Source organism: Carcharhinus amblyrhynchos, chromosome 10, assembly GCF_965287045.1.
Source record: "Carcharhinus amblyrhynchos chromosome 10, sCarAmb.v2.hapA, whole genome shotgun sequence".
Taxonomy (NCBI): Eukaryota; Metazoa; Chordata; class Chondrichthyes; order Carcharhiniformes; family Carcharhinidae; genus Carcharhinus; species Carcharhinus amblyrhynchos.
In genome coordinates this window covers 28,332,487-28,351,264 of record NC_137333.1, presented here as the reverse complement: position 1 = coordinate 28,351,264, position 18,778 = coordinate 28,332,487, and the positions used below count along the sequence as shown (strand labels likewise).

Genomic DNA, 18,778 nt, shown 5'->3' with positions numbered 1-18,778 from the left:
ATGCATCTGAAGTGAAATGAAGAGACCCATAAATCTTAGCTTTCCTCATCTTTAGATTTTTTAAACTTTATACCTAACAGGTTGTCAAATTGATTCACTTTTTGACTGATTGTTAACCTTACAGGTTGCACACAAATCTAACCCTTACTAATATTCCTGCAATGTACCATCCAGTTAAAATTTGCAACAGGTAAAATACATGAAATTTTTTCAGCATGACCAGAAATAAATGACCTAATTAATTCCATTGGAGATAAATTTAAATTGAATGAAAAAAACAAGAGTTTGGTAGGCTTTCTGAGAAGGCAATTGTTGCCTGTACAACAAGCAAGCTGCTAACATTCAACACAGACTGTGCATTACCTCTCTGAACCATTTACTTTGCAGTTTTCATTAAAGCTGCACAGATCGTCATGATATTCAAGTGACTGTAGTAGTAAACTCCATATTAGATATAATATGGTACATCCAGTACTCCATGGGGTCACTTGACCAAGGTATATATATTTTGTGTATATATTCCGAGCTTAATAAAGTTAGTTTGCAATAATGATATCGATCATCCTGCAACATAAAAACAAGACATGACGGTGAAAGTGAACAAAATGTAACAATGGAGATTCTGAAACCACAGTTTGGAGGGCAATCTCTCAGAAACCCAGAGTAGATTCCAGCAGTGCTTTGGCTTGTACCTCACAGTGACAGTCAGTGATGAGAAAGACTCATAGGTACAGTTTTTTTACGTAGCAGGGAAAGAAGCCCTAGATGTTTATCATGCATTCATGTTTGAAAGTGATGAGTTACAAAATGATTTGAAAGAAATAATGGAAAAAAATCAAACCTTACTGCAATCTTAAGGAAAACATCATATATGAAAGATACAATTTATTTATATACATGCAAGGCAGTGACATTAATCAATATGTAACTGAGCTCAGAAAATGAGCTAAGTAATGTGAATATGGAGAAATTGAAGAATCACTCATTCAAGGTAGAATAGGCAAATCTGCATGTTTTCCAACCGGAAACCATGAATAAACAAGGATATCCACTGCTTGCTGAAGTCTAGGATATAGATCATAGAATAGAATCATAGAATCCCCACAGTATGAAGGATGCCATTCCACCCATCAAATCTGTACCAACCACAATCCCGCCTGGGTTTCCCGCAATCCCACACATTTGTCCTGCTAATCCCGCTGATACTAGCGTCAATTTAGCAAGGCCAGTCAACCCAACATGCACATCTTTGAACTGTGGGGGGAAACTGGAGAATCTGGAGGAAACATCAACAGACACAGGGAGAAAGTGCAAGCTCCACACAGACAGTGACCCAGGCTGGAATTGAACCTGGGACCCTGGTGTTGTGAGGCAGCAGTGCTAACCATTGTGCCACTGTGCCACCCTTGTGCCATTGTGCCACCCTGAGTCTGAGGCGTTCAAGTCAGGCAACCATGACCTATACAAGAAAGCGAGATGCAATCTAAGGAGACCCATCAAAGATGCCAAAAGACTGTGCCGGACCAAGCTAAAGTCCCAGGCTACCACACAGACCCCTGCTGACTATGGCAAGGTCTGCAAGACGTAACAGGCTACAAGATGAAGGTATGTAAAATCGCCATTTTCAACGCTCCCCTTTTTGAATAACTAGATGCTTTCCACTCCTATTTTGAGCAAGAGGTCAGTGAGAGTGTGCCCTCCACCCTGGAAGCCTTGGATAAACCTGTATCAGAGGTCACCATTGCAGATGTCAGAGCAGCTTTCTCAAAAGTCAACCCATGGAAAGCGACTGGCCCGAATGGGTACCTGGACAAACACTCAGATCCTGCACAGATCAGCTGGATGGGGCATTCACAGACATCTTTAACCTCTCTTTACAACAATCTGAGGTCCCTATCTGCTTTAAGAAGACAATCATCATCCCAGTACCAAAGAAAAACCAAGCAGGGTATCTTAATGACTATTGTCCGTGGCTCTGACATCCATCATGACGAAGTGCTTCGAAATGCTAGACATGACACGAATCAATCCAGCCTCCTAGAATGCCTGGGTCCACTATAGTTTGCCTGTCACCACAACAGGTCCACAGCAGACGCCATCTCACTGGCCCAGCACTCAACCCTGGAATACCTAGATAATAAAGACATCTATGTCAGAACTCCTATTTATTGACTATAGCTCAGTCTTTAACACCATCATTTCTACAAATCTCATCTCCAAATTCAGGCCTGGGCCTGAACTCCTCCCTTTTTGACTGGATCCTGAACTTTTAACCCAAACCGCAATCAGTAAGGATAGGCAACAACACCTCCACGATCATCCTCAACACTTGTGCCCCGCAAGGTTGTGTTCTCAGCCCCCTATGACTGTGTGGCCAAATTCCCCTCCAACTCGATTTTCAAGTTTGTTGATGACACCATTGTAGTGGATTGGATCTCAAACAATAATGAGATAGAGTATAAGAATGAGGTAATCTGGTAAACTGGTGCGGTGACAATAAGCTCTCTCTCAATATCAACAAAATGAAGGAGATTGTCATTGACTTCAGGAAGTATAGAGGAAAACATGTCCCCGTCTACATCAGCGAGGACGAAGTAGAAAGTGTCGAAAGCTTCAAGTTTTTAGGTATCCAAATCACCAACAACCTGTTCTGGTACCCCCCCCACCCCCCCCCCCCCCCCCGCCCCCCAAAACGCTGACACTAAAGTAAAGAAAGTCCACCAACATCTCTAATTTCTCAGAATACTAAAGAAATTTGGCACAACACTCACCAACGTTTACAAATGCACCATAGAAAGCATCTTTTGGTTGTATTACAGCTTGGTATGGCTCCTGCTCTGCCCAAGACTACAAGGAACTACAAAAGGTTATGAATGTAGCCCAATCCATCATGCAAACCAGCCTCCTATTCATTGACTCTGTCTATACTTCCTGCTACTCAGCAAAGCAGCCAGCATAATTAAGGATCACACACCCCAGACATCCTCTCTTCCACCTTCTTTCATCGGGAAAGGATACAAAAGTTTGAGATCATGTACCAACCAACTCAAGAACAGCTTCTTCCTTGCTGTTGTCAGACTTTTGAATGGACTTACCTCACATTAAGTTGATCTTTCTCTACACCCTAGCTATGACTGTAACACTACATTCTGCACTCCTTCGTTGCCTTCTCTATGAATGGTATGCTTTGTATGGTGCACCAGAAATAATACTTTTCACCAAACATGTGACTATAATAAATCAAATCAAAACTGTGGGATCACAAATGATCCTCAGAGATAAGCTGTGTATGAATCATTTCTCATGCTGTGAGCCAGGCTGCTGGGTGTGAACTTGTAAAATTGCCTCTCTCATTGGCTTGAACATTAAATATGACTGGCTGAAAACAGGTTGGAACACACATCAATGGACAGAATGTCAACACTCTGAATTTCAGATCAAGAATACCTGGCAGAAAAACAAACCTTTAACAAACTAACACAAATGCCATTTTGATAAAAAAGAGACAGACAAATCCAAAATTTTATATGTTTGAAGTAGGATGCTATATGAGAAATATCTGGTGACATAAATTTTCCATTTTCTTAGTTTCAATGGAAAGGTGGTGGCAGATCTTCTGAGTGCTATATGTTTAATTTCATAACTGGATCCTTATGAAGTCTTCATTATTGTTAGAAGATGAACATTCCTTTGATCTTCAAGGACAAATGCTTGTACTCCAGTAAAAGGGATCCCATACATTAGTACACATTGTGACACCTTCTGATATTGAAATACCTTGTACTTTTTTATCTTTTCCACTGGCATCAAAGGAATTACAAAGCCCAGATGAAAAGTATCAAATCCCCTAAACTGCAAATGAACCCATAATTTTGGATTACCGACCTTGGGAAAATTCAATATTTTCCTTCCTAGTTAATATCCAGCATAGATAATGTCAGTAACAGGAAGTTTTAGAGCTGAAATTTCTGGCCCTTCCTGCTGTTGGGATCTTCCGGTCTCATCGATTACGACCAATACGAAATATCATTGACAACAGCAGAACTGGAAAATTCTGCTGCCAGCCAATGGTGAAGCACCTCTGCAGCCAGAAAACACACCACAGCTCAGAACACAATTAATAGTACAGATATTGAAAGAATTAACACCTCCTAAGATTTCATCAAAAATACTCTTTCTGAAAATTAAATAGTGTAAAATTGAGGTCCAATTATGGAGTTATTGATCTTAACTTGAGATTTGAACCTGTTCTATTGAGTTGCTGCTGTGAAGGCTATAGTCAATATTTAGAGATTGCGGCATATGAATAATTACAATGGACTTAAGAAAAACATCTGCATTTATTTGGAATTCAATTAATTTTCTAGTAGTAAAGTTACAAATAAAATGTCACTTAAAAATTAGTTTTTTGAAATGTATGATACTTTTTGTTATTGTCAAATTATTATTGAACTTCCGAAAATGACTGGTAAAAAAATAAAGCACTAATTCTATTCCTTCTTTACAGTAGTTTCTGCAACTCCTTCACGACAAAGATCATTACGTTTCGGTAAATTCTGCTTTCAACTTTATTTAAATTAACATTTTGATTGTTTTATAATGAATAAGTTTAGTCTAAGCTCATTTTGGTAATATTTATCTTCCATGAACAATAGTCAAAAACAAACGTCAACGCAGAACTATTATGCAGTTGGACCTTTTCCTGGGACTGCTCTGCTTGCATCACAGCAGGGATAACCATCATCACTGGAATTTGGCACACAGTTGCACCCTCTGTTAAAGGATTTGAGAGTGTACGAAAAAGAGGATGCCACAACCTGTGTAGCACCCTCATCTTCCTCCAGAACATCCTCTGCCTTTGGTTTCCCGTTTGCTTGATGAATGTAATGCAAGAATATGGACCACCACTGGGGTCCCATTCGCACTGCTCAACATGTCATGTGTTGCATTGACATATGTGTGAGAAACAAGAGAAATTGTTAAGTGTTAACCTTGGAGACCCTAAGGACTCCATGGTGGTGAGAATTTCCACACCATGCTTGGCATGTTTTTAAATGAGGCTTTGTGTATTTGCACCACACTCCACACATTGTCACACCACATGCTCATGAGTCTCTTGTGCAAGCAACATGATGGTCTCACCATCATCAACTTGTTCCTGCTACAAGATTCTGGTAATCTGGAGTTGTCACTTGTCCCTATAAGCACTATGCTGCCAGATTTCACCGCAGGTTAGGGGAGTATCCTGGACACATGTTCCTCCAAGGATGAGCAGCAGTGTGCAAACTATGTTCCCTCAGCGGCTTGGCATGTTGCAGCCTGTCTGGTGACTTCGAGATTGGACTCCCTTTTCAACACTATAAAAAGTAATTGAATTATTTGCTAAATGTGGGCTTGTTCCCTGTGGCATTGATGATATCAGTAATATTGTTCCATGCCCTCTCCATTGTTCAGAAGAGCATTCACATATCGGACACCAAGTACTCACACTCTGAACTGCAGCCAATATTTTTCAACAATCTCAACTTCCTCTGCCACCTTCCCCTACCACTAATTCTTGATATTGATTATGCTAAGTGATAGCATGTCTTTCAAGTAACTCGACTACCTCATTACTTATAGTCATCCATATTGGTGTTCCCTTTGACATCATGTGTTTACTCCTATGATAAGTGAAAGCAACAAGAATGAGGAAGAATATTTAATTTTCCAATAATCACAATGGATCATAAAATAGATCATATAATGGATCAATTATAGCAATACAGTTTGTATAAAAGAAAAGCACAGAAGGCAGGATTTTCCCATCGGAGGAGAAAATCGATAGTCAGGATAACCAATTGTGACCGATAGTGTAATTTTCTGACAAGATGTGGACCAAAGCAGGCCTTTCATCGGTTTTACTCTGGAATTGGCCTAACTCCATTTCCGAATTGGATCTGCCAAAATAGGCAGCAGAGCATGCTCTGGGTGAATTAATGTCATGATGTGGATATGCCGGCGTTGGATTGGGGTAAACACAGTAAAAAGTCTGATAACACCAGGTTTAAGTCCAACCAATTTATTTGATAGTAAGCTCACAAGCTTTCGGGGTTTGTCCCTTTGTCAGGTTCACCTGACATTGTCAGACTTTTTACTGAATTAATGTCCCAAGGACCAAAATACAATGCTTCATGGCAAGCTGGAGTTGGACAGGGGAACACGACATGAGATAATCATAACCCTATTTAATCAATAACCACAATTGAGAAACAATACCTGCCATCAATTATTTAAAAGTTTGTGCTATCCTAATGTGTTTTATTAGGATCTACAAAGAGAGCAATAATGTTTTAATAAAAAGAAAGCCAATAAAAAAAATTGATGAACAAGATTTTGCTTCTTAAAACTCTTACTGAAACAAACAATTGAAATCAACATAATTCAAAAAATAATTAACAGGTGAAGGATGTTTCAAATAGATAAAGTAAATTTCACATTAAATAGCTGATACAACAAAAGTATACCTCACACAGTTCTAAGCATTAACATCGCACAAATGTAGGAAGGACCATATGCAATGTCACAGTTGTTCCAACTCCGCTTTCTCCATGTAGGATCCTTCAGTGACTCTCTCATACCAATCCCAAGATCCAGAGCAATATCTGGGGACTCAAGTTCAAAACCCACCATGACAGATGGTGTAATTTGAAAATCAATAAAAATCTAGAATTAAAAATGTAATGATGACCATGAAAACTATCTAGTTCACTAATGTCCTTTAGGGAATGAAATCTGCTTCTCTCACCTGGTTTGGCCTCCATGTGACTTCAAATCCACAGCAATGTGCTTGACTCTCATTTTGGGATGGGCAATAAATGTTAGCTCAGTCAGCACCACTCTCATCCTGTTAAATGAATAGGGAAACCTTGCATGTTTATTTTTTTACACAATTCCAGGTGTATGTCAAACCGTCAAACTCGAAATACTGGCTGACTAAACCCCACTGTAATTAGCTTTCTACTTACCCTTTGATTCTTACCTGCTGTTACAAACCTCAAAATAGTCACCTAAATCAGTCAACATCATAGTCATAGAGTCATAGAGGTTTACAGTATGGAAACAGGCCCTTCGGCCCAACTTGTCCATGCCCTTTTAAACCCCTAAGCTAATCCCAATTGCCCACATTTGGCCCATATCCCTCTATACCCATCTAACCCATGTGACTATCTAAATGCTTTTTAAAAGACAAAATTGTACCCACCTCTACCACTATGTCTGGCAGCTTGTTCCAGACACTCACCACCGTTGTGTGAAGAAATTGCCCCTTTGGACATTTTTGTAAGTCTCCCCTCTCATCTTAAACCTATGCCCTCTAGTTTTAGACTCCTCTACCTTTGGGAAAAGATATTGACTATCTAGCTGATCTATGCCCCTCATTATTTTATAGACCTCTATGATATCACTCCTCAGCCTCCTCCACTCCAGAGAAAAAAGTCCCAGTCTATGCAGCCTCTCCTTATAACTCAAACCATCAAGTCTCGGTAGCATCCTTATAAATCTTTTCTGCACTCTTTCTGGTTTAATAATATCCTTTCCATAATAGGGTGGTTAGAATTGTACACAGCATTCCAAGTGTGGCCTTCCCAATGTCTTGTACAACTTCAACAAGATGTCCCAATTCCTATATTCAATGTTCTGCTTGCCACACTACCAGAAGGACATGGAGGCTTTGGAAAGAGTGCAGAAAAGGTTTACCAGGATGTTGCCTGGTACACTTAGCCAGGAGGTGAGATTGAGTAAACTAGAATTGTTCTCCCTGGAAATTCAGAGGGTGAGGGGCGACCTAATAGAAGTTTATAAAATTATGAAGGGCATAGATAGGGTGAACAGTTGGAAACTTTTTCCCAGGTCGGAAATGACAAACACAAGCAGTCACAAGTTCAAGGTAAGGGGGCAAGGTTCGATACAGATATGAGAGGGATGTATTTTACACTGAGGGTGGTGGGGGCCTGGAATGCACTACCAAGCAAGGAGGTTGAGGCAGACGCACTAGGATCAATTAAGACTTATCTAGATAGCCACATGAACAGACTGGGAATAGAGGGATGCAAACGGATGGTCTAGTTAGGAACACATGATCGGTGCAGGTTTGGAGGGCGGAAGGGCCTGTTCTTTGTTCTTTATTCTGACCAAGCATGCCGAATGCCTTCTTCACCACTCTGTCCACTGTGACTCCACTTTCAAGGAGCTATGAACATGTATCCCTAGATCTCTTTGTTCTGTAACTCTCCCCAATGCCTTACCATTAACTGATTAAGTCCTGCCCTGGTTCAATATACCAAAATGTATCACCTTGCATTCGTCCAAATTAAACTCCATCCGCCATTCGTTAGCCCGCTAGCCCAATTGATCAAGATCCTGTTGCAATTGGAGATAACTTTCTTCACTGTCCATGATGCCACCAATCTTGGTGTCATCTGCAAACTTACTAACCATCCCTCCTACATTCTCACCCAAATCATTAATGTAAATGACTAATAACAGTGAACCCAGCACTGATACCTGAGGCACACCGCTGATCACAGGCCTCCAGTTTGACAAACAATCCTCTACAACCATCCTCTGGCTTCTGTCAAGAAGGCAATTTTATATCCATATAGTTGCCTCACCCTGGATCCCATGAGATTTAACCGTATGCAACAACCTACCATGTGGTACCTTTTCAAAGTCCTTGCTAAAATCCATCAACATCAACTGTACTGCCCTCATCTACCTTCTTGGTTACTCTTCAAAAAGCTTAGTCAAATTGTCAGACATGATTTTCCACTCACAAAGCCATGCTGACTGTCCCTAATCAGTCCTTGCATCTCTAAATGCCTCTGGATCCTGTCTCTCAAAAAAACCTTCCAATAACTTAGTTGTTGGACATAGCTCAAGTACCACAGTTTCTAGCGGGCCTGAGGACTTTTATTATGTGCATATAGGAAGTGAATGCAGATGCATGGTTTGTCTTTAGGTGGGGAACTGACTGTGCACATGCACAGAACATAAAAAAGTGAAACAGCATGAAACTGGAAGTCAGGTGACCTGAACCGGTGTGCAGTAAGATCTGGACAACATATAGGCTTGGGATGAGAGAAGTGACAAGATTTGTGCACACAAGTGCCAGGGCAATGACCATTTCCACAAAAGAAAATCTAACCATCTCCACTTAATGTTCAATGGCATTATAGTCTGGAATGCGCTGCCTGGGAGGATGGGAGAGGCTGGTTGCCTCACAACCTTTAAAAACAGACAAGCACTTGGCACCACATAACATTCAAGAGTATGGGTCAAGTGCTGGTAAATGGGATTAGGTAGGAGATCAGGTATTTCTTGTGTGTTGGTGCAGGCTCGATGGGCCAAGGAGCCCATGCACTGCATGTTTCTATGATTCTACACCCTATATGGTGATGGTTTCCTATCACTATCTTTGAACAGTATGTCTGAAAGGGCTGGTAACCCCCATTCAATAAGGCTGGGACAGGCTGTTCCTCAGTTTTTGACGGTTGGCTATGGTTTTAGGATCCGCAGTCATTGATTGTCTTTGGGGCAGAATGGTGGAACAGTGGTTAGCACTGCTGCCTTACAGCATCAGGAACCTGGGTTCGATTCCCAGTTTGGGTCACTGTCTGGATGGAGTTTGCACATTCTCCCCATGTCTGCATGGGTTTTCTCCAGGTACTCCAGTTTCCTCCCAGTCCAAAGATATGCGGGTTAGTTGGATTGGCCATGATAAATTACCCCTTAGTGTCAGGGGGAGTAGCTAGGATAAATGCATGGGATTATGGGGTTAGGGCTTGGGTGGGATTGTCGTCAGTGCAGACTTGATGGGCCAAATAGCCTCCTTCTGTACCGTATGATTCTATGGCTTGATTCTATGGGTTGTCTCACCGGGATAGTAGTCTGGGTCTGGTTAGTCTGATGATGCTCGACACAAGGTACAAAGAGCTGGAGATGCTGTGCTGTTCAGCTGCCATTCAAAGGTGCTCTCTGGAGATACTGTTGAAGAAGATTCAAAATCAAAGAGAGCTGGGACTCCAGGTTGCCCCTTTTTATCTCCCTCCTCTCATCCTTCTCAAACATACTGTGGCCTGTGTCCAACTCTAGCATCAGGCGAGGGCAAGAAGATCCAATGAGATGACTACTTTCCACATCTGGAAGTTGCAGTACATGATTTTGAACCTTTATCTGTCAAGTACTATTCTTGTCACATTATGCATCTGGCCTTCCACTGAGCTAGCTGCCACCAAATCTGTGGAATATTCTTCTAATGAAGTAGGTCACTGGAGATGTAAACAGCATTTGTTTTGAAACAACGTGACCATTAGCACCTAGCAAAGCAGTTCCAAGTTTGATTGTCCAAGGCCCAGCTGAATGAAAACAGTGTGTACCAGCTTGATAGTTTGCAAACTGCAGGTAAAGCCATATTCAGGTTTAAACGTGGCTTTAACATTTCAAGTTTTTATCCATGCTCATGATATATAATCAAAATTCTGTAACAATCCTGGAAGTCAAGGGTCACTTGACCACATGCCCTCTTGTTTGTCCAGTGAGTGTCAAGTAAGTTGAATCACAGCACTATCCAAGCCATTGCACAAATAACAACTACCAGGTTCCCAGGCAAAGGGCCCAAATACCTATCACAAAACCTGCACTATCTTATGATAATACTGTTAATAAGAATAGATAAGAAAGAAAAATGAAAAAAAAAACTCATTGGTCGATTTTTAAATGTTGTACAAATAACTTCATATCTGTTAAGGTAGAGTTTGTTTAGTAGTGTTGATAAAATTATTTTGAAGTTGCCTGGGATCTTATATACGATAAATTACCTACATGATATTGGCTGAGCAGGTTTCTCTGCTCGCGCCTGCTCAGCATTGTTCCTACATTCAGGAACTCAGTGAATTTCCATCTCCACTTAAAACTTTAACTGCTAGGACGGGTATAAACATTAGAGCAAATAGAATGAACAATATACCGAGGTGTGAGATGATGCAAACCCAAAGGGTGGATTTTACATTTGTGCCCTGTAGGGGTTTTTCTGTGAAACTGCAAGCTGCTAAAACTTAAGCTAATCACAGAAACTCGCGAAACAAATGTCCTGTTCTTACAAATGTCTTTGTCGCCTCGGTCATGTGTGAAAGAGTTTGGGTCCAGTTGACCCTTTGCAGTGCTGTTGCGTGGTTCTGTCCATATCGCCAAAGATTAACCAGATTAACTGCATCCACAGGCACTTGGCAGTTTCATATTCTCCTTTGCCTGCATTTATTCAATCCTTCCATAATTCTACTGAAACCTACTGTGGTCAGGATTGCCTCCTTCATCTCCGTCAAAGAGCAGCAAGTCGAGGCTGCTGTACTGCATGGACTGGGGGTTCAGGTTGCTTTGGAAAGGGAGGTTCTATCGGGACCGTAGATTGTATTGGGATGGGAAGGCTGTAATGGGATAGGAATGGGTAATGGAGGTGCAGTGGATAGGGTTCCTGTTCCGGTTATTCTGAAAAGGGAGGGTGAGAGCGCTTCACTATTCAGGGTGGCATACCTGTGTGCTTCCTCCTCTATATCCTCCCAGTCTATGATGTGGGCGCTAACCCCCAGGGTTCCCACAGTGCCAAAGTCGCACATCATGCCCTTCTATACCAACAGTAACGATTTAAGTCTGTTGATCTCACACTGGTATTTTGAGTGATCAGCACAGCATCCTGAATTTTCTTTACCTGCTTGATGCAGGACTTTGACCTCCACTTGCAGATCTTTGCACTGTTCTGCAAGCTCAGCCATGTTTCTTTTGGCAACAACAGGATCCCTAATTACCTACTGCTTCTGCTGGTAGGCCTTCTCAAATTGGGCCTGAAACTGTCCCATGTGCAGTAACACATTGTGGGTGAACTGGCTTCACATGGACTGCAGTGTTTCAAGGTGGCAACTCACCACCAACTTCTCGAGGGTAATAAATGCTGACTGAGCCACCAATATCCGCATCTCATGAAAAAAAAACTGCAGGTAGGGCTAGCTGCTGTTTAATAATTATACCATCATGTCTGCAACCATTAAATTTTTTGATGAGAGAGGGGATTAAGGGTTATGGGGAGAGGGCAGGAATGTGGAACTGAGCCACGACAGATCAGCCATGATCTTATTGAATGGCGGGGCAGGCTCGAAGGGCTAGTTGGCCTACTCCTGCTCCTATTTCTTATGTTCTTATTTTCTTAAATGTTACTAGGATTTCCACCCTGACCCCTACTCCTTCACGTGATTGCATGTAACCCCTTTTTAATTGGCCAGCTGCCACGTAATCACATTTGTCCATCCACTTATGTCCTACACATTCTGCACATTTTTACATCTGCCGCTTCAACCCAGGTCTCCATGTTTAAATCATGCCCTTGAAATAAATATGGAAAATGCATAGCAGCTTGTGCCACAAGATGTGTCAAAATCAATGTATCAGTGTAATCTTTGAATTGAGTTTATACTCGCAGAAAGCTTCAGTGGAACTTTCAGAGCAGAAGTAAGAAAGCTATAGTAAATCAGCAGTTGGGATTAATAAGGAAATAAATAACTATTCCAGTCCTTTAGAATAGTCATAGAATGTTAAATTCAGTCATAGGAGTGTCTTGAGGCAGGCTTTGCCGACTTTCTATAGTGTGTAACCAAATATGACGAGTTGGTGCTACCCTGAGGTAATGTAGCTCTGCTGGCTGATATGATTCCAAATTTGGAATGCCACAGCTGAGCCTGTGTTATCTGGCAGAAAATTAGTCAAAATCAAGAGGGGCCACAAAGAGTGAAAAATTGTTACATAGCTTGAAGGGCATCATCCTCTCAAGCACGGGGCAAGATGAGGAAGCAGCCTTTCATGAACTGAGTCCAGGAATTAAACCCATGCTGTTGATATCATTCTGCACCAGACCTTAACTATCTAGCCAACTGAGGTGCATGACCCTGAAAAAGAACAGCAAAAGGGATTGCATAATTATGCTATTTTAAGAGCCGGACAAATTGATTGGAGGTTAGTTATATTTTTGAAATGTTATCTCATGAACAATGTCTGAACCTGTCTGAAAGTAGGGAGAGTCAGTCTAGAGGCTTGCTGCCAGCAGCAGTGGCAGTGGATCCAGTTTGAGGCTAAGCACAATGACCAAAGGGTTAATGTGTGGGGCAGAGAACACCAAACACAGCAATATAATACAAACAAAATACTGTGAATGCTGGTGATCTGAATTAAAAACAGAAAGTGCTGGAAAAACCCAGCAGATCTGGTGCATCAATGAAGAGAAAAACAAAGCTAATGGGACATTTTCTGGTCTTTTTGCGGGATGTGGGGCACCATTCTCTGGCAGCAGGATCTTGGGATTTCACATTGACTCCACCCCCACCGCCAGGAAACCTGTGACGGGAGTACACAATTATTAGGACCTGAAGATCCTGCCAGTGTGAACAGCTGGAAAATTCTGGCTAATGTTTTGAACCTCACTCTTCTTTGGATCAAGGAAAAGTAATATTGGACTTGAAACCTTCATATTAGAAGCAGCAACATTAGTGGATCTCAGAGGGGGCTGAGCACAGCAAATGAGGAGTTAAGGAAAAGGAGCATAAGAAGTAGGAGCAGGAGTAGCCCATTTGGCCTCTTGAGCCTGCTCCACCCTTCAATAAGATCATGACAGATCTTTTCATGGACTCAGCTCCACTTATCTGCCCGCTCACCATAAACCTTAATTCCTTTATTGATCAAAAATCTATCTATCTATTTTTACCTTAAAAACATTCAACAAGGTGGCCTCAACTGCATCACTGGGCAGGGAATTCCACAGATTCACAATCCTTTGGGTGAAGAAGTTCCTCCTCAACTCAGTCCTAAATCTGCTCCCCCTTATTTTAAGGCCATATCCCCTCGGTCTAGTTTCATCCACCAGTGGAAACATCCTTCCTGCTTCTATTTTATCTATTCCTTTCATAATTTTATATGTTTCTATAAGATCCTCTTTCATTCTTCTGAATTCCAATGAATATAGCCCAAGTCTATTCAGTTTCTCCTCATAAACCAATCCTCTCAGCTCTGGAATCAACCTAGTGAATCTCCTCTGCATTCCCTCCAGTGCAAGTACATCCTTTTTCAAGTAGAGACCAAAACTGTACACAGTACTCCAGGTGTGGCCTCACCAGCACCTTATACAGCTGCAACATAACCTCGCTGTTTTAAACTCCATCCCTCTAGCAATGAAGGACAAAATTCCATTTGCCTGCTTAATTACCTGCTGTACCTGCAAACTAAATTGTTGTGATTCTTGCACAAGGGTACCAGGACTCTGCACAGCAGTATGCTGCAATTTTTTTACCATTTAAATAATAGCCCATTTTGCTGTTATTCCTACCAAAATGGATAACCTCACATTTACCAACATTGCACTCCACCTGCCAGACCCTTGCCCACTCACAAACTACTTATATCTCTTTGCAGGCATTCAGTGTCCTCTGCACACTTTGGTCTACCACTTATCATAGCGTCATCTGCGAACTTTGACACACTACACTTGGTCTTCAACTCCCAATCATCTAAGTAAATTGTAAACAATTGTGGGCCCAACACTGATATCTGAGGCACACCACTAGTCACTGATCGCCAATCAGAAAAACACCCATTACCCCCACTTTTTGCTTTCTGTTAGCTAATTAGTCCTCAATCCATGCTAATACATTACTCATAATGCTGTGTACCTTTATCTTATGCAGCAGTCTTTTGTGTGGCACTTTGTCGAAAGCCTTCTGGAAATATACCACATCCACCAGTACCCTGTTGTCTACTGTGCTTGTAATGTCCTCAAAGGATTCCACTAAGATAGTTAAATATGATCTGCCTTTCATGAATCCATGTTCTATCTTCCCAATGGGACAATTTCTATCCAGATGTCTCATTATTTCTTCCTGGATGATATATTCAAGCATGTTCCCCAACACAGAGGTTAAGCTAACTGGCCTATAGTTACCTGCCTTTTATCTACTTCCTTTTTTAAACATTTGCATCACATTTGCAGTTTTCCAATCTGCTGGAAACACCCCAGAGTCCAGCGAATTTTGTTAAATTACTACGAGTGCATTTTTTATTTCCCCATCTCTTTCTTTTAGAACCCTGGAATGCATTCCATCAGGGCCAGGAGACTTGTCTACCTTTAGCCTCATTAGCATACCTAACACTGCTTCTTTAGTGATAATGATAGTTTCTAGGTCCTCATCTGCCATACTGTCATCAATTTTTGGCATGTTATTTGTGTCTTCCAATATGAAGACATACACAGAACACCTGTCCAATGTCTCAGCCATTTTCTCATTTCCCATTATTAAATCCCCTTTTTCATTATCAAAAGGACCAATCTTTAGCCACTCTTTTTCTTTTCATATATTTGTAGAAACTTTTGCTCTGGTTTTATATTCTGAGCTAGTTTACTCTCATAATCTTTTTTTTTATAGCTTTTTTGTGGCTTTCTGTTGACTTTTAAAGATTTCCCAATCCTCTAGTTTTCTTTGCCACTTCGTATGCACTTTCTTTCAATTTGATAACTCCCTTTATTTCCTTAGATATCAATGGCTAATTATTCCTTTTTCCACCGTCCTTCCTTAGCATTCGTATATACTTTTACTGAGCACTGTGAAAAATCACTATGAAAGTCCTCCACTGTTCCTCAATGTCCCACCATAAAGATTTTGCTCCCAGTCTACCTCAGCCAACTCTCCCTCATCCCATCATAGTTTTCTTCGTTTCAGCACATGACACTAGAACATAGAACATAGAACATAGAACACTACAGCACAAACAGGCCCTTCGGCCCACGAGTTGCGCCGATCACATCATCACCTACCAATCTATAGACCTATCTATAACCCCCAATCCCATTAAACCCCATATACTCATCCAGAAGTCTTTTAAAAGACCCCAGCGAGTTCGCCTCCACCACCACTGACGGCAGCCGATTCCATTCACTCACCACCCTCTGAGTGAAAAACTTACCCCTAACATCACTTCTGTACTTTCCTCCCCGCACCTTAAATCTGTGTCCTCTCGTAGCGACCATTTCAACCCGGGGAAATAGCCTCTGAGAATCCACCCTATCCATTCCTCTCAACATTTTATAAACCTCTATCAGGTCGCCCCTCAACCGTCATCTCTCCAGGGAAAAGAGACCCAGCTCCCTCAACCTAACTTCATAAGGCATGCCTCCCAGTCCAGGCAACATCCTTGTAAATCTCCTCTGTACCCTTTCAATAGCTTCTACGTCTTTCCTATAGTGAGGCGACCAGAACTGCGCACAGTACTCCAAATGAGGCCTGACAAGGGTCTTACAAAGTTGCAGCATTACCTCCCGACTCCTAAACTCAATCCCTCGATTAATGAAGGCCAGTACACCATACGCCTTCTTGACCACCTCCTCCACCTGCGAGGCCGATTTAAGAGTCCTGTGGACCCGGACCCCAAGATCCTTCTGCACTTCAACACTACTAAGACTCCTGCCCTTGATAGTGTACTCGTTCATCCCGTTGGTTCTGCCAAAATGGACGACTACACATTTATCCGCGTTGAAGTCCATCTGCCACTTCTCCGCCCAGTCCTGCATCCTATTTATGTCCTGCTGCAACTTTTGACATCCTTCCAGACCATCCACAACACCACCGACCTTCGTGTCATCAGCGAACTTACTTACCCATCCCTCCACTTCCTCATCCAGGTCATTTATGAAAATGACAAACAGCAAGGGTCCTAGAACAGATCCCTGGGGCACTCCTGGGGTATTGGATTTTACCTTCTCATGGTTAGGGTTAGGGTTCAATCATACTGTGATCACTCCTTCAGAGAGGATCCCTAAGTGTGAGAGCATTAATTATTCCTGTCTCATTACACAAGACCAAATCTAGGATAGCTTGCTCCCTTGTAGGTTCCATTACATACTGTTTGAGGAAACTATCATGGATAAACTCCTCAAGGTTGCCTTGACCAACCTGGCTTGACCAATCGACATGTAGATTAAGTCCCCCATCATAATTACTATATCATTTTTACATGTATCAGTTATTTCCTTGTTTATTGCTCACCAACCATGATGTTATTATTTGGCAGCCTATAGACTACGCCTATCAGTGACTTTTTCCTTACTATTTCTAATTTCCACCAAAATAGATTCAACACATTTCTTCATAGAACCTATATAATCTCTCACTACTGCCCTGAAATCATCCTTAAATATCAAAGCTACACCACCTCCCTTAATTTCCTGTCTGTTCTTCCGAATAGTGTGATAGCCATGGATATTTAACTCGCAGTTGTGACAATGTCTCTGTAATGGCCACTAAATCATACTCATTTGTGATGATTTGTGCTCATTCAACTCATTTACCTTGTTTCGAATGCTACAAGCATTTAGGTAAAGTGCCCTTTTGCTAGTTTTTATATCTTCTTTTTGGATTCGAATACCTCCATTAATAACATCACCTGAATCCTTCTCCTTTTAACTTTTTCAGTAATTTTCCATGTAGTCGAAACCTTCTCCCATTTGCTAACCTGCTGCCTTGCCTCCTATTAACCATTATACTTCCTGTTGCTTTATCTTCCCTTCCTCCCAAAGTCCCTGTGACTACCCTATTTATTCTTTCGACTAGAACACTGATCCCAGATTGGTTCAGGTGAAGACCATCCCAATGGTACAGATCCCTCCTGTTCCAATACTGATGCCAATGCCCCATGAAATGGATCCCCTCTTTCCTGCACTACTCCTTTAGCCATGTGTTCACTTCCAGAATTTTCTCATCCCTGTACCAATTCGCATGTGGCTCGGGTAGTAATCCAGAGATAGAGTCATAGAGTCACAGAGGTTTACAGCATGAAAACAAGCCCTTCAGCCCAACTTGTTCATGCCACCCTTTGTTTTAAATCCTGAAGCCTACCCAATTGCCCACATTTGGCCCTCTATATCCGTCGTATCCATGTAACTGTCCAAATGCTTTTTTAAAGGCAAAATTTTACCCGCCACTACTACTGCCTCTGACAGCTTGTTCCAAACACTCACCACCCTCTGTTTGAAAAAATTGCCCCTCTGGACACTTTTATGTCTCTCCCTTTTCACCTTAAACTTTAGTTTTAAATTCCCCTACATTTGGGAAAAGATATTGACTATTATGCCCCTCATTATTTTATACACCTCTATAAGATAACTCCTCAGCCTCCTACGCTCCAGAGAAAAAAGTCCCAATTTATCCAGCCTTTCCTTAGAACTCAATCCACCAAGTCCCGGTAGCATCCTAGTACATCTTTTCTCCACTCTTTCTAGTTCAATAGTATTCTTTCTATAATATTACACAGTATTCCAAGTGTGGCCTTACCAATGTCTTGTACAACTTAAAGATTATAATCCTAGAGGACCTGTTCTTTAATTTAGCTCCTAATGCCTGATAATCTCCAAACAGGTCCTCTTTCCAAGTCTTGCCTATGTTGTTTGCCCCAACATGGACCACAACAACTGGATCCTCCTCCTCTCACTCCAATATCTTTTCAAGCTGGTCAGAGACATCCCTCACCCTGGCACCGGGCAGGCAGCTTACCATGTGGGAGTCACAATCCAACTTGCTAATAATCTTGCTAATAATTACAGAGCCCCCAACAACGACCACTTGTCTTTTGCTCCCCCTTCTTGAATGACCTCTTGTACCATGATGCAATGGTCAGCTAGCTCATCCTCCCTACAGCTCTTTTCCTCATCCACACT

General features: G+C 41.7%; 1 protein-coding gene across 1 annotated transcript in view; it reads left to right on the top strand.

Moving 5' to 3' along the window:
- LOC145349481 (cilium assembly protein DZIP1-like) overlaps positions 1-18,778 on the top strand; it is a 390,694-nt gene that overhangs the window by 250,152 nt on the left and 121,764 nt on the right. Inside the window, exon 11 of the mRNA XM_080198019.1 lies at positions 4,508-4,549. Within this exon, the coding sequence (XP_080054145.1) occupies positions 4,508-4,549 (42 nt within the window). The remainder of the gene's footprint in view (positions 1-4,507; positions 4,550-18,778) is intronic.